General features: G+C 39.0%; 2 protein-coding genes and 1 long non-coding RNA gene across 8 annotated transcripts in view; 2 read left to right on the top strand and 1 right to left on the bottom strand.

Moving 5' to 3' along the window:
- Window positions 1-16,458, top strand: part of LOC135235873 (nuclear GTPase SLIP-GC-like) — a 130,675-nt gene that overhangs the window by 21,626 nt on the left and 92,591 nt on the right. For all 3 annotated transcript variants that reach the window (XM_064301876.1, XM_064301865.1, XM_064301856.1), the window contains exon 2: window positions 10,485-10,985. In XM_064301876.1, the coding sequence (XP_064157946.1) occupies window positions 10,485-10,985 (501 nt within the window). The remainder of the gene's footprint in view (window positions 1-10,484; window positions 10,986-16,458) is intronic.
- LOC135235920 (nuclear GTPase SLIP-GC-like) overlaps window positions 1-16,458 on the top strand; it is a 200,763-nt gene that overhangs the window by 142,123 nt on the left and 42,182 nt on the right. The window lies entirely within an intron of this gene.
- LOC135235973 (uncharacterized) overlaps window positions 10,089-16,458 on the bottom strand; it is a 50,206-nt gene continuing 43,836 nt past the window's right edge. Inside the window, exon 3 of the long non-coding RNA XR_010324474.1 lies at window positions 10,089-10,605. This is a non-coding gene — a long non-coding RNA (uncharacterized LOC135235973). The remainder of the gene's footprint in view (window positions 10,606-16,458) is intronic.

The raw sequence follows: 16,458 nt of genomic DNA, 5'->3' as shown, positions 1-16,458 counted from the left end.
TTTTTTTGTTTTGAAATTGGCAAATATAATTTTATTTGGGGATTTTTTGGTTGGGTTTTTTGTAGTAAAAATTTGGGGGCTCTTGGGGGGTAAACCTAATTGTGTGTTACTTTTTATTCATAATTTTTTCATTTTAATATATCAAAATCATTCATAAGAGAATTCCCCATTATGAAGGGAATTATTCTGTCTGTGTGTGATTTGTTGTTTGGGGGGTTTTTTTTTTTTTTCAGTCTAATCCCCTTTCTAATTTAGAGAAGCCAGGGCATGTTGAATGTACAAAGAAAGTTTGTTCTGTGACTGTCAGTAGGCGGGGAGGGAGACGCCTGATGTAACAAACAAATGCAATTCTCTCTGCGGCATTCCAGACCCAGTTAGGACAGGAGCCCATGTTGCCTGGCCACAAGCTTGGGTTGTCTGGCAACAGGGAACCTTACCTCTCCAAACTGCTTGAATCAATTCCCTTGAGCAAAGTTGTGTAACTTATCTATCTTGTGCACTGGTGTAAAGAATGAATCCACACCAAGAAGTCTTTAGAATCTTCACTGAATGTTATAGAACTGATGTTGCTTCTCCCAACACTTATTTCTTTTCTTTTTTTGTCTTCTTTAATAAAGTGTGCCATGTCTCAGCTCAGTCTAGACTTCGATTTATTTGGAGAATTGCAAAGTTTTCTTTTCCTTTCCCTCAGATTAGTTTCCTACAACTTTTCTTCTTAAAACAAGGTTATGTTTAATTAATCAAAAGTGCTTCACTGACCAACAAATAGTTCAATGACCTACCAAAGTTCTGGGTGATAATTTTTTAATGCATTTTTGTTTTATTTATCATTACGTTCTGACTCTGTTGAAGTCCTTGAATGGATTGAAAAACTGATTTTAAAAAAGCAAAGCGGTTTATTTGTTTGACTTGGGGCCTTCATATAACTCATGTTATAACGCTGTCAAGAAGTTCATGGAAAGCATTACATTTTGAGAGCAGAACTTTACAATTTCACATTTAATCTACAAGTCATATTCAAAAGAATTGCTTTTTAAAAACTTTGTGTATTTTAATCTTCTAATCTGCCATTTATGTTTGAATATGTTTTTGAGAGAACTTTTATCATCCATTGCAGTGTTCTGACAATTATCAGCGTTTCAACTTTTCAAAACATATATATGTGTATATATGGATATGTTTACTGCATCAACAGCAGTGGCTTCCAACATCTGAAAGCAAAACATTCAAATTTGATTCATAATTCATTTTCACATCACAGTGAAAATTTATTGAACTGCATTACCAAGTACAATACTGTGGCAATAAGAGTTTGGCACGGTAACACACTGCCGAAAACAACTGTTACTAACCAGAGTAATACCAACGTGGATGGAAGATTTCTAATGAGGCTAAAGGACATGTAATACTACAGAGAGCATGGTAGGAACAATTTGCCCCTCCCCCCCACCCCCCACCACCACCCACCACCCACCACCACCACCACAACCTCTGGCGTTGGCAGGGACCAAGTAGCAGAGTCCTCCAGCATAAAGTCACAAAGATGGAGACCTGACCTCTCCTAACAGAAAATATAATTCATCTGCGATCCTGATCTAGTCATATCTGGATACATCATACGGCACTGAGCACTCATACACTGAGAAACCATTTTAGAAATGTAAATACAGGTACGTTGGCTGAATCTCCAAGCAGTTGTGTTATTTATGCAGAAACATGAAAATGCATTTGATCATGAAAGTAAGATTCCCAAGTCCATTCCAGGTTATAACAGAGTAACTCCTCGGAGTTGCCTATCTGCACGTCTTTGGGCACTGTCTTTCCTGAACTAAAATGGCTGGTGACCAAGTGTAATGTTAAGAAAAACTATTTAATTATTACAAGCAGCTAAGACAGTGGTGTCAAACTCGTGCCACGGAGGGCCGTGTGTATGCAGGTTTTCATTCCAACCAATTAATGCTGCCTTAATTGAGTCCAATTACTCATTCAGCCATATGCGTTTAACTGCATTGAAGCACAGAATATAAGAAAAATTTTATTTAGACAATGCGGGTCACCATTGTGCACAAACCTGCATCCCTAATTCAGCTAATTATATAATCAAGATCTGAGGCTGGAATGAAAACCTGCATACACACGGCCCTCCATGGCACGAGTTTGACACCACTGTATTAGAAGAAGATCGTTCATGCCTAATTTAACATGGCTGCGCTGGAGGTGTGTTGTTGGAGCCCCCATACGGTGCTAATAACCGTGCTACCTGTGCTGTTGAATAAAAGAAGCAACACATTTGAATTTCTGACATGTAGCAAAGAAGGAAGGAACATAGGGCGCGGGAATATCAGGCTGTGCTAACATAAGGATGATGCCCGAAAAAGCCATTTCGGCACACTGAAAATCTAGCTCGGGACCACTGAAATTACCTTGAACAGAGGTGTGTTCAAATTCAGCGAACAGAGGCGAACGTTCGTGGCGAACACAAAGCTAACGGAAAAAAGTTTGAAATAGTTTGCAAACGTTCGCCTTGTTCGCTGAATTTGAACGCACCTCAGGAGTAGTGGAGTGAATAGATGGTACATTTACAAAAGATAATTCTGGAGTTGATTCTGAAGAGACCTGCGAGGAATTCAATGCCTCTTGAATCAAATTAGCCGCGTCTCGCGTATCACGACCTCCCGCTTTGTTTGCCTTAGGAATCCTATCCCTCATCGCTGGATTGCTGTGGACTGTAGCCACTAGAGGCGGGTCTCTCAGAAATACTCGACCTATCACTATGCCTCCTGTGTTTTGTATACTCGCCCTCTCAACTTTGATGGGCGAAAGTGACGGTTTTAATTTCAAGCAATATGTCGCACACGTAGCGTCATTGAAATAAATAAATACTTAAATGAATAAATACATACGTACATTTCGTGCCACATTTAATTATTTATGCCCACATTTCATGGTGTATTTATTTATGTATTTATTTTATCCGAAATATTCCTCCATATTTGTGAGCTTGCAAGTGCCAATGAAATAAACACGTTCACGTTCGTCAGGAGAAAATAAGTAGGCCTACAGTATGCATTTTTTGGGCGGGGTTGAGGCTTGGGTTTCGCTGTTTTCAAATCTGATATCACAGGAGGGGTGTACTCAGAGACTGTAAAAAATAGGGTGTACTGTAGAAAACGAAACTTACTGGACAGGAAGTAGATGATTAAAGTGCAAACCTTCCTTTCAAACTCATTGGAAGGCTTGAGAAACAAGTGAAGATTCCAGAGTTTGTCCTTTCCTTGAAACACTGGCGAGTCCTTCAAATATTTAGCTACTGAATGCATAATTATTACACAATATCGATAGCACGTTGCTGTATTGGGATATAAGGAAATCGTTCCAACCGGTTATATGTATCTCATAAAAAACACGTTTTCAACGTACAAAAATGCCAAGTTACTAAAAAGTATTGATATCAAAATGACGCCAAGTTACGATACTACAAACAATATAGGCTATCTTGCCTCACCGAAATGACATAAGATGTATCTCAAAGCAATGCTACCCAATATTTCCTCAGTTCTTTCAAGTCACTTGGCCCTGTGTATAAGCATGCACTACATGAACAGGCCAAATATATGTGTGGATGGCTCTCTCACAGTCAAGATTGATTGAATAGGTGTGTGTATGTCCAATTTGTATTGGTATGTAGGCCTATGTATTTCGCTGCCCAGGCTTTCTGTTGCGTGAATGATAGTATGTTTCTTGGTACAAGTGTGTTCGTGAATGTGAATGTAAGATGCTGCCAGGGAAATGTCCCCATGCGGATAAAGAAGTTCTCTATGTATGTATGTACAATATGTGTTTTACATGCAGTATTTATTGTACGTAGCAAATATACAATAACTTGCAGATGTACTCAAATTCAGTTCAGAAGCAAGTATAAACATGTTTTCTGGAGAAATGTGCTTCCTGTCGTTGCTCAGCAGCAGTTCTGTACATTAATGAATTTATACATTAATTTCAATGTACAATGTTCAATGTGTTCCATGAGGCAATTCGAAATATTTGTCTCTTTGATCTGACAGAAAGTTTGCATGATATTGTGAAATGGTAAGATTAGAAAACACAGGGCCAAGTGACTTGAAAGAACTGAGGAAATATTGGGTAGCATTGCTTTGAGATACATCTTATGTCATTTCGGTGAGGCAAGATAGCCTATATTGTTTGTAGTATCGTAACTTGGCGTCATTTTGATATCAATACTTTTAGTAACTTGGCATTTTGTACGTTGAAAACGTGTTTTTTATGAGATATCAGTTCTTTTTGCAAAGCGTTTTATTATGAGAGTGAGAAATGCGACCCTACAAGAAACGGTTGTGGATTATGGCTATCGTTGTGTGAATCTGTACAGTCTGATGAGCGTGTACCGTTCAGCAGTTTCGGTTTGCTATATATGTAAAACAGTGTCTGTGAGAAAGGATGCAATGGCGTAAGCGTAAACGCATCAGAAACGCAGATGGAATATGGTATGTACTCACGGATTTGACGTCCATCCAACGAGCCTTGACTGACAAAATAATCAACACGCCCGTAGAATTATAACTCCCTAGGTCGCAACTTGTGTAGCCTTCTGTCCTGCTCCGTTGTCTGTTATTTCGTGGAGATGCACTATTAGTGTTTGTAAGGTTTATCCTTCTGTCCTGCTCCATTGTCTGTTATTTCGTGGAGATGCACTTTTAGTGTTTGTAAGGTTTATAAGGCATTTTGATAGGCTAATCTGCAGGTAGGAATCCTCTTCGCCGTTTTGCTAAACTAGAACCGGAAAACATGATAGTGGAGAATAGGAGCAGACGCATATGTCCCAGCAGGCTTTGCATATGAGAGAATAACAACAGTGTGGGAGAAATTAAAATGAAATTACGAAATTCCGTAGTTGAAACAATATGTTTTTAGCAGAATGGGCATGTAGGTGAAGGTTGACATGATCACGGAGTATAGTGCGAAGTAAATGGAGTGACCATGAGCGAGCTTATATTCCTTATCAAATGGTATATATAACAGTCGGTATTGAATATTGGTTGTTGAAGTGGAGGGTCAAATAACATTGCACACATTATTTACCTGTAATGTAATCTATTGCACGAATGTGTTTTTCTCATGTTCAGTGCTAGTAGTTATACTTATGAGTGAATCATGATTTTAAATGTAATGTTTTAATGCGGAGTTGCAGAACGTAGTAATTGTGTGTAGCCTATGTGGCTAGATAGAGAACAGGGCGAGATAACATGGATGTAGAAACGTGGCGTTTGCTGATATTAAGGTTTTGTACAGTAGCCAAGTGAAGAAATATAGTTAGTAGAAATGGCACAGTGGTGAACCGGTGTAACTTTTAAATAAAAGGAATACATTTGCGTCATGAAATGCATATGGGTGGCCGTGAGTGAGTGAGGTTTACCAGTCTGTGACTTCGTTAGCTAATGCCATAGCTATGCAATGCGTGAAATATCATTAGCGAACCTGCCGGTAGTTTTAAAGAAGAACACAAGCCAGTAAGCACAGAAGAGCTTCAGTTGAATCCATATGGCTTAGCAATATTGTAGCCGGTCAATAACTGAACGTACAGACGGTAAGTCATAATGCATATATCTTAGCAATATTGTAGCCGGTTAATAACTGAACGGTGAACGGCGGGTAGATATGGTGCAAAAGCAATAATTAAGAAGTAGTAGACAATTATTAGTGAGGGTCTAAGCAAGTTAAAGAAACGGGTTCCAAGCTGGGCTTGAACATACGACCCAGTGTTCCCAAGCCTGTAACCTTACCCACTAGGCCACAGACGGATTAGCTGTTCAACCTGCGGAGTTGCGGAATGTACATAAGTACTAATTGTTTGTAGCGTATGTGGGTAGATAGAGAACAGGGCGAGGTAACAGGAATGTAGAAACGTGGCGTTTGCTGATATTAAGGTTTTGTACGGTAGCCAAGTGAAGAAATATAGTTAGTAGAAATGGCACAGTGGTGAACTGGTGTAACTTTTAAATAAAAGTAATACATTTGCGTCATGAAATGCATATGGGTGGCCGTGAGTGAGTGAGGTTTACCAGTGTGTGACTTCGTTAGCTAATGCCATAGCTATGCAATGCGTGAAATATCATTAGCAAACCTGCCGGTGGTTTTAAAGAACACAGGCCAGTAAGCACAGAAGAGCTCCCGTTGAATCCATGTGGCTTAGCAATATTGTAGCCGGTCAATAACCCAACGTACAGACGGTAAGTCATAATGCATATATCTTAGCAATATTGTAGCCGGTTAATAACTGAACGGTGAACGGCGGGTAGAAATGGTGCAAAAGCAATAATTAAGAAGTAGTAGACAATTATTAGTGAGGATCGAAGCAGGTTAAAGAAACGTGTTTCAAGCTGGGCTTGAACATACGACCCAGTGTTATCAAGCCTGTAACCTTACCCACTAGGCCACGGATGGATTAGCTGTTTAAATTGCGGAGTTGCAGAATGTACACAAGTAGTAATTGTTTGTAGCGTATGTGGCTATAGATAGAGAACAGAGCGAGGTAACATGAATGTAGAAATAGAAGCGTGGCGTTTGCTTATATGAAAGTTTTGTACGGTAGCCAAGTGAAGAAATATAGTTAATAGAAATGGCACAGTGGTGAACTGGTGTAACTTTTTAATGAAAGGAATACATTTGCCGTGACTTCGTTAGCTAATGCCATAGCTATGCAATGCGTGAAATATCATTAGCAAACCTGCCGGTGGTTTTAAAGAACACAGGCCAGTAAGCACAGAAGAGCTCCCGTTGAATCCATGTGGCTTAGCAATATTGTAGCCGGTTAATAACTGAACGGTGAACGGCGGGTAAATATGGTGCAAAAGCAATAATTGATAAGTAGGCTAGTAGACAATTATTAGTGAGGGTTGAAGCAGGTTAAAGAAATGTGTTCTAAGCTGGGCTTGAACCTCCGACCCCATGTTCCCAAGACTGTAACCTTACCCACTAGGCCACAGGTGGACTAGCTGTTTAAACGGGAAATGTTTCAGAATACAAATGTATGGGTATTTTGCGTGTGTATGCACGTTTTTGATTGGGTCGTGTAGGGCAGATTTGGCTGGTGTTAGTGAAATGTCCAATGGGGAGACATGTTGTTAGTGGGATAGGCGGCAGGAAAAATAAGAATGAGAAGAAGAAGAAGAAGAAGAAGAAGAAGAAGAAGGAGAAAACGCAAAATCCCCTTAGTTTGGGGCTTTATTGTGTGGACATGTGAAGTTGTTTATGAATTCTGTCTGTTGAAATGGGGTCAGAATGTACAGAATTTAATGTTTTTAAGGGCTGAGTGTCTGTGGCTGTTGTGGTTATTTCTGTGGGGAACCCTGAAAAGTGCCAAACTCTCGGTGCTGTATAGGTATGGGGGCATGCCCCCGCCAAGGCGTAACTTGGCGGGATGGCATACCTGCCATCCCAATAACCTGGGATGTGTAACCCACACTGACTGTCTCCAAAACAGTGTTCATACAGTGAGTGGCTCTAGATTTACACTTCTGGTGGTTAATGGCAAAATATTTTGAAAGATGAAGTGGTAGAGATGATGAGACGTTGCCTGGAGTGCGGAACGTGGAGTGTGCTTAACTACACACTCCGGGAATACTCTCTTGTTTTAGCCAAATTTAGGTGTGTTGATGAAGTTGTGTTCTGTAATTCTATTTTTATTGTTTGTGATAAGTACTTCTTGTTTTATATTTAGCAAATGCATTTGTATGTCAAACTTCTTGGGCTGGAAAGTTTAAAATATCAGTCAACATATTTCCCGTCTCAACAGTCAGGGATGCAGGTTGGTCTGCAAAATTATGGAAGCATATCCGCGCCAAAATTCTAATAAAATACAAATCGGCAATTGCATTTCGTTTTCATTCGATCTGCGCAAAAAAACATTACATAGGCTAATTCAAATGAAAATTCAATCCCTCCGTTGGTTAATGTGCGCACTATAGAATATCTGACGATTTAAAAATGTAAATGAAAAGTCAATTTCATCAACAGTTTCTGTAGCCCTCTACGATACAACCCTGGCATAATTTAAGTGAAAATGAAAAACCACATTTGAAATAGCAATTTTTTTTATTGTAAACTCATTATGAATGACAAAAATTAAACGATAATTCAATTGGCCATTTACCATTTAATATTCATGTTTTTGTGGCACAAGGGTGACCGAATGTAATGGCATTGCTTTCGTTCGCTTGATAATTTTCGCATGGTCACGCAAAAACCCCGCAGAAATTCAAATTGAATATACAACCCCTCCTTTACATTTTCACTTTAAAGGTAAGACCTGTCAGTCAAAGATTTGGGGGCATTACAGGTGTGGTTCAAACCCAAACAAGAAGTCCCCCAATACGCAGTAAACTCTGCAGTCTGAAGATGTTGGTTGTATGGCAGTACGGAGGACAAAAAATAAAATAAATCAATGACCCAAAATAAATTCAAGAAAAATGTAAAAATAAATGAATGTGCACATATAAATGAATACAATTTTGACATAAATGGATATTTCTGCATTTATTTATTTACTTATTTCTTGATTTGTTTATTTCTGTATTTATTTCTTGATTCATTTATTTTGAATATACTTCTTTTCTATTTATTTATTAATGTATTTCTTTGTTCATATGCCAATGAGGAAGCGCTGCTTTTATATTCAGGCATAGCAATCAGGTCCAGAGAGGGAGAGTCGTAGGACGGTGCAGGCAGGAGCAGTTTGTGGGCAGGAGGGAACGGGCCCCGGCCTGGGCCAGAAACGCCGGGGGTCGCTCTCCTCCACACTGTTGAGTACTTCTTCAAAGTATGCACACATCACAGAGTCTGATGTAACTGGGTTTATTGTTAGTAAATCAAAGATTACATACAAGAACCCAGGCTGATCTGCGCAGTTCAGTACAAACAACAGTCATTCACAAAGTAAAGACAATACATCCAATCGTTCCCTAAACACTCTCCAAGCACTCCACAAACACTAAAATCACCCGGGGCTAAATGCTTCTTTTTATCCATTTTTGATAACCCCTCCTGTTGTGGAGCTTAAACTTGGTACTTCCCACTTATTTTCTTTGTTTCTTAGGTCTTATTTTTGACACCATTATCTCCAAATTCTCAGACACCAATATTTATGAGCCCCTTCCTTTCTTTATTAAAAAAAAAATAGTGGCTCCCATCTCCCATGTAAATTTCCCTCCCCCTTCTATCACAAATCATGTATTCTGACGACACATTTGCATGAAAGGCTTAATTTGCATGAGAGAAGCTGCATTCGCATTACGTATGTTTGCATAAAAGGCTTAATTTGCATGACAGAAGCTGCGTTTGCATTACATATTTGTTTTTACTGCATGTGTTTTTGGTGTGTAGTGCTTCCTGCTACAGGTCATTAATCTTATGGCCCAGGTCGACCTTTGTCAGCTCTGCGCGTACTTCCTTTGCTGGCCGTATAATCCATCATGGAGGTGGCGGCTGGTGCTCTCGAATACATTGGGTTAGTGCTCATTGAATACATTTCTTTCCCACAAGTTCCTAAATAGATATCTGATCGACCAGAACGACGGTCTGTGGTCCAAACTTGAGCCGTGCACCATACAACAGTAGCCTAAATTCAGTTAGGACACACTCGCACATCTAGGCAAACTTTACTCGATAAGAAGCTTGTTGCCCTAAAGACCTCAGACTGACCTTATGCCATGCTCTGCCATTCCCAACCACAAAAGAGCTGCAATGTCAAGGACAGAAAAACCAGTTAATAAATAACTTAAATAACTCCACAGCTTCTACAGGCAGTATGTGAGAAGAGCGTCCAACTGATATAGTGTAATCTGAATATTGGTGCAAAACATTCAGGCGATGAGCCACTTCCTCCAAACTGTTGAACACTACAGGGTCAACCTCTGTGATGCAGCTAACTGGAGCAAATTGTCAAAACATCCATGTGAAAGAGTAAATAATCAGGACTAGCATTTTCTGCTGTGTTAGCCAGTCTCAAATCTCTGGCTATCTCTTGTCTGTATAGGTATTAGTGTAGGGGAGATTGGGGAAATAACTAACAGTTTTCGTATTTGGCTCAATTCTGAAAATGTAACTACAACCAGATTATCATTTTTAATACAAACCACCAACATCCCAACTATGATTACATACCACAATGAAACTTCTGTTACATACCATTCCCTGGAAATTTGACAGAAAGTACCGGGAGTGAAGGGTTGAAATGTTACATTTAACCCGGTGGGAGGGGAAAAAACGAACACAGCGGGGATACACCTAAAAGTCTTAATATTCACACAAGGTATGCTAATTCAGTACAATTGGATGTTATAAGTTACTCTTATTGATGACATTTAAATGTTTATAGCCTGCCTAGGCAATTGGTGAAAATGACATTTTGAAACCCGTACATTTCGAAACCACAACTGAAACCTAATTGCACCCCATTTTCCCCTCAGAGAAACACAGGACAGAGGAGACTGTTCCAGAGACTGCTCCCATGGCTCAAAAAGGTCCTTCTTCCGGGACTGGAGGCACTCGTACGGGTGTTGACACGTGTAATTCCCAGGGATGCCGCTGCTGCGGGCACATATGGAAGGGTGCTGTTAAATTTCAGAGCACAGCCACACAAAAACATTACAACATCACACAATATCTGACATGCAAGACACCAAGTGTCATCTACATCATCCAGTGTAAAGAATGCCCTGTGCAGTATGTTGGGAAAACTTTGACCACATTGCAAAGAACAGTCGAAGAACACAGAGCTTCCATCACAAATCAGCAACGTCAGCCAATCCCTGATCATTTGAACAACAACGACCATTGTGTTGATCATCTGATTGTGTATCCAATTGAGCAGGTCAACGGTTCTGATGGACTAAAAGAGAGGGAACTCTACTGGATCAGAGAGCTTGCAACAATGGCCCATGGACTAAATTTGATGCCAAATATATGTGGTAAGACTGCTTCACTACGAGTGTCAGACCTGGGTCAAATACAAATCCGTATATGTTGTTAAATGTACAGGGTTCATACACTTTTTCACCAACGATTTTCAATTACTTCTCCATGACTTCTCCACAACCTTTAACTGAATTATCATGACCAAAACAAATGACTTTATCTCAGCGGGATGATTTAAAATTATTTATTGTAACAATAAGTAAACTTAGGCCTGCATCTGAAACATATGGTGCCTCTCTAAAACAAATAAACACCAGACAGACACACTTAGATGTATCCTCTCATATTTTAATTCGAATAGTTTAACATTTTTGTCAATGTCTCAAACAGGGCTCGAAATTGCGACCATTTTGGTCGCATATGCTACCTAAATTTAATCTGTGCGACCTAGAAATATAATTGGGAGCATTCGTGCGAGTGCAAATAATTGTTCTGGTGCGACCTTTTTTTTCTTTTTCCAGTCGAACGTCTCTTTCTCTGTACATTCGCTAGTTAGTACACTCAGTATGTGCCTTGTGAGCTGACGGTGACCCGGTAAATAGGTTAATATTAGCCTTCAATCACTCCCTTTCGCTGCACTCCACTGTCACGCGACACAGAGATCTAACGCGTTAACTGTTACCTGAAGACAAAAGTTTATGTTCAATTTATTAGCGTTATCGAAAGCTGAAACGTTGAAGCGAACGATTACGGCATTTTTTTGAAACGTTAACGTAGTGTTTTGTATAGCGACCTGGTTGAAACAGCTCATTTCTCCGATGCAGTTTACTCCGATGCGGTTGATTTAATTAGCGGTATTAATGTGACGAGAAGCGCTTTGTCGTTTGAATGCCTAACACGCAATTGCTTGAAGAGTCGACACATTTTAGGCCTGACAGTTTAAATGTTACTTGTAAACCGTACTGTTATATTGTCGTTTATCAATAAAAAATCTATTGCAAATATTGCTGGTGCTCCTTACATTTGTTTATGATTGGATTAATTAGTAATTATATTTGATGCAACTTTAGCTATATTTCCATTACCTTTCCAAAACTTTTCAAAAAATATTATTTTCCATAACTTTTCCAGGGCCTGGAAATTGCATTTTAAATTTCAATGACTTTTCCAGGTTTTTCATGACCGTACGAACCCTGAATGTAGTTAAAAGCATATTTGAAGTATTTTAAAATACATTTACACATGAAATACAGTGTATTTGATTCATTTAATATTTTCATTGGAAACCAAATACTTTCCCAGATAGTATTTAAAGAATACATTCCTTTAAGCAAATACTTTACTGGGAAACCAAATACTTTTTCAAATAATATTTAGAGCCTTACAATACAAATTTAAAACATTTACATTACAGGCATTTAGCAGATGTTCTTATCCAGAGTGACTTACACTTTTTGCAAATAATTTACATTGTATCCAATTATAACAGCTGGATACTGAAGCAATGCAGGCTATGCACCTTGCTCAAGGGTGCAACAGCAGGGGAATCGAACCTGTGACCTTTAGGTTACAAGACCAACTCCTGACCTGTTACACTCTTGACTCTTACACTTCCCTGTACCTTTCCTGTGTTTCATCTCACTGCTGTTGCTGCTAAGACACCTGAATTTCCCTCCAGGGATCAGTAAAGGTTTATCTTATCTTATCTTATCATCTTATACTGTGATAGACAACACAAATGATTGAGCCAGCAACAATGTAGGCTTCATGCTGAAGGGGGTATCCCAGAGTTCTTTGTACAATCTTTGTGAGTTGCCCTCGATGTGATGTCAGCGAGTTATAATACTGAGGGCACTCCAGTGGACCTACTAGGTGCTAGGGGTTGAATGTGGTTTATGGGCAGGGGTAGCTTACGCTGACAATTTTAAACAACCCATGTGCTGCCTCTAGCATAGTACCCTAAATGGCCATACATGTGCATGGGGAGGGGGGGGGGGGTGGCAAATGACTTCTTGATAAGCTACTTGCAAGTTTATTTGTACCCATTCAATCTTTTTAAAGTTAGTGGTCTTTTATTGTATTTCCTCTTTTTTTCAGTTGTCAGAGTGTTCAACAGCCATATGTTCAGTTCCATCTTTTACATTTTGTAAGGTTAGACACTGATAAAATAGGATTCAGCCGTGCATATTCACTACCAATTAACAATGTAAATTGGTATAATTTGACTGGGGCCATCAGCAGTCACTTGATGCATTCTCAACGAAGTACTGTCCTCTAATTAGACAAAATTTGACATTAATTAGACATTAGAGATGATAGGTTCTCACATATCCAGTGCTTTTCAAGACTTTCAACAGCTTGGTGCAATTGCACATGTTGCACCACTGGCCTTATGTTGTGAAAGTATTTTCAAATAATTCCATTAAATCAAACACTTTGTATTAGAAAATTCAGTACTTTAACTGTTTTTTAAGACATATTTGAAAGTAATTGCAAATACATGCAAGTGCTCCTTAAATGTATTTTCAGTTACATTTTATAATTTCAATACTCAGTATTTGTAAATGCTGAATTTCAAATAATTTGTAAATAAGTATTTTAAAGTGATTAAAACACTTTAAATATGTATTTGACCCAGGTCTGGTGAGTACAGTATACTGGATTCATATGATTGAGAGCAGGAGGGCTAAAGTGATTTGGTTGTCTGGCAAATTGAATGTAGGTATGAATTTCAGTGTACAAAAAATTAATGCTTTACTCTTTGTAAACTATTTCCAAAAACTGGTACAAACAACAGTTACATTTTCATAATTCATTCATTATAAATAATTTTCATTTACAATAACCCACAAGTTCATAAACGGCTCCTACACTAGTCATAAACAGACATGAGCAACAAATAACAGATCATAACATAATTGTTGCACTTAATTTTTTGTGCTAACCAAACATACTCATAATGCTCATCAATTCTCAGACACATTTTAAATTCAAGTGTGTTTATTAGCTTGTAGCTGATCTCCTGCTGTCCTCAAATGTGTAACAATATTTCCTTCATGACCCATGCCTCTTAAGACCATCACTTAAACCTCCGCCTCCGCCCATCTCTCCATCTCTGCTACCACTGAAAGCACAGAGCTGCAGACGTTACTTACTGCGCAAGTGTGCAGCAGGCAGGTGGAGATCTGTCTGTTACCCCTCTGTATGCAGGACAGCATTATGACTCCCTTCCTCCACTGTGGAAAGAAATGTCCTCTTTACATTCCCGATCTCCTTATTTCTGTCTCCTTTGATCTCTTTCTCTCTCTCTTACTTGATCTGTCACTTTTCTCTTTCTCCAAATGTGTGGAACTAAGTAGGAGAGAAAGAGTGAAGGAGATGATGCACACACACACGTTTGTATTGCTATACTTGTGAGAACTTCCCATTGACTTACATTCATTCCGTAACCTCTAACCCTAACCCCAACCACTACATGCCTAGCCTTAACCCTAACTGTTACGGTTTAAAACCCGTCTGCAGCCGCCGAGTTTAAAAACACGGACACTTGAATTGTGTGCAGCCATTCTTTCGCAATTTTAACATCGCCAGCAAATATTTTTTTTAATGATTGTGTATGGAAAGGCGCATACTAGCGGGTGTCGGGAACTTCACCGTTGCGGCTGTTTGAATGTAACTGTAACACTACCGCTGTTTGTAATAGCCAAAATAGGTCTGCTGGCATAAACGGCGATAACTAATAAAAACGGAAATGTGCAATACGTCATTTGCTTTAGATATATGAAACAAGCAGTACAGTATTGCAAACCATTAATTACGCAGTAAATAAAATGAGTGTGCTGCGTAGTTCCTGCGGTGGAAACGCGGCTTTTTACATGGTGTGTTTGAGTGGGCTGGCAAACAGAGTGTCGGACAGACCATCGTAATTTCTAGAGGGGTTGCCGCGGCTGCAACCACTTTGTTCTAATATGCGGGGAGAATAAAATAGGAACGCATCGCAAACTGTTATATTGCGTTTTATGTACCCCATGCATAAGCGTTTTTGTTTAATGTTTCTGTTAAAGTGTTATGGTACTGTAACCCACCTAAGGGTCAGCTGGAAGTAGGTAAATATTTTCGGGTTTAAAGGAGTACCATGGTGATTTTCACACTTTCTCAGTTTTATGTGCTATTTGCACAAGAGGCATTGAAGAAACACAATGAGCAAAGTATTAAATATGTCCGTTATGTATTCTTGGAGAAATATGTGTTTTAAAGGAGTACCATGGTGGTTGAACATGACACTTCCCAGTTGTCTTCAGGCAACAACAAAACAAATGTGCATAATTTTTTTATTCTTCAGTCATTTCAATGTACTTTAAAACGTATTTTTCTAAGCCTAAATTTCCCACTATAAAAATTCACCCGAACCGTCTGGGCGTGGTAATGAGAACTGTCAGTTAGCTATGATTGACAGACCGTTCCCCGTTACCATAGCTACCCCCATGATACGCGCTCTCTTTGGGAGACTGAATTTTCACAAGCTAGCTAGCTTAGTAGTATATCAAGTATCGATAGATAGCTAAGGTAAGGACGTTGACTTGTATCCAGTTACAATTTTTGCTATCTAGCTAGCCAAGTTAAGATAAAAGCACAACTATAACGTCCTCATAAAAGCGAACTAGCAAGCTAACGTTATCGATAACATTGCCTTATGAAAGCAAACCTCCTAGCTAGCTAACGTTAGCTAGCTAGCTAAATGAATATAACCAGAAATAATCTAAAGGAACTCTAATTTAAGTGAACCTAACGTTATTCAAATATTTGCATTGTCTGAACAGCAGGACGGTGTGTCCTGTCAGATTTCTTTACGGGCGTGGAAATAGGAGTGGTTACTGTATTCGTGACGTAGAAAAATGACAACTTTCTCAACCGGTTGAAAATGGGACGATGAATTTAAAACGCATATTTCTCCAAAAATACAGAACGGACATATTTAATACTTTGCTCATTGTGTTTCTTCAATGCCTCTTGTGCAAATAGCACATAAAACAGAGAAAGTGTGAAAATCACCATGGTACTCCTTTAAATTCATCGTCCTATTTTCAACCGGTTGAGAAAGTTGTCATTTTGCTACGTCATTAATACAGTAACCACTCCCATTTCCACGCCCCGTAAAGAAATCTGACAGGACACACCGTCCTGCTGTTCAGACAATGCAAATATTTGACTAACGTTAGGTTCAGTTAAATTAGAGTGCCTTTAGATTATTTCTGGTTATATTCATTTAGCTAGCTAGCTAACGTTAGCTAGCTAGGAGGTTTGCTTTCATAAGGCAATGTTATCGATAACGTTAGCTTGCTAGTTTGCTTTTATGAGGACGTTATAGTTGTGCTTTTATCTTAACTTGGCTAGCTAGATATCAAAAATTATCGTTGGATATAAGTCAACGTCCTTACCTTAGCTATCTACCGATACTTGATATACTATCCCTACTAAGCTAGCTAGCGTGTGAAAATTCAGTCTCCCAAAGAGAGCGCGTATCAT

The sequence above is a fragment of the Anguilla rostrata genome, chromosome 1 (genome assembly GCF_018555375.3).
Source record: "Anguilla rostrata isolate EN2019 chromosome 1, ASM1855537v3, whole genome shotgun sequence".
In the NCBI taxonomy this organism is placed as follows: domain Eukaryota; kingdom Metazoa; phylum Chordata; class Actinopteri; order Anguilliformes; family Anguillidae; genus Anguilla; species Anguilla rostrata.
This window is presented reverse-complemented; position numbering and strand designations above follow the sequence as displayed.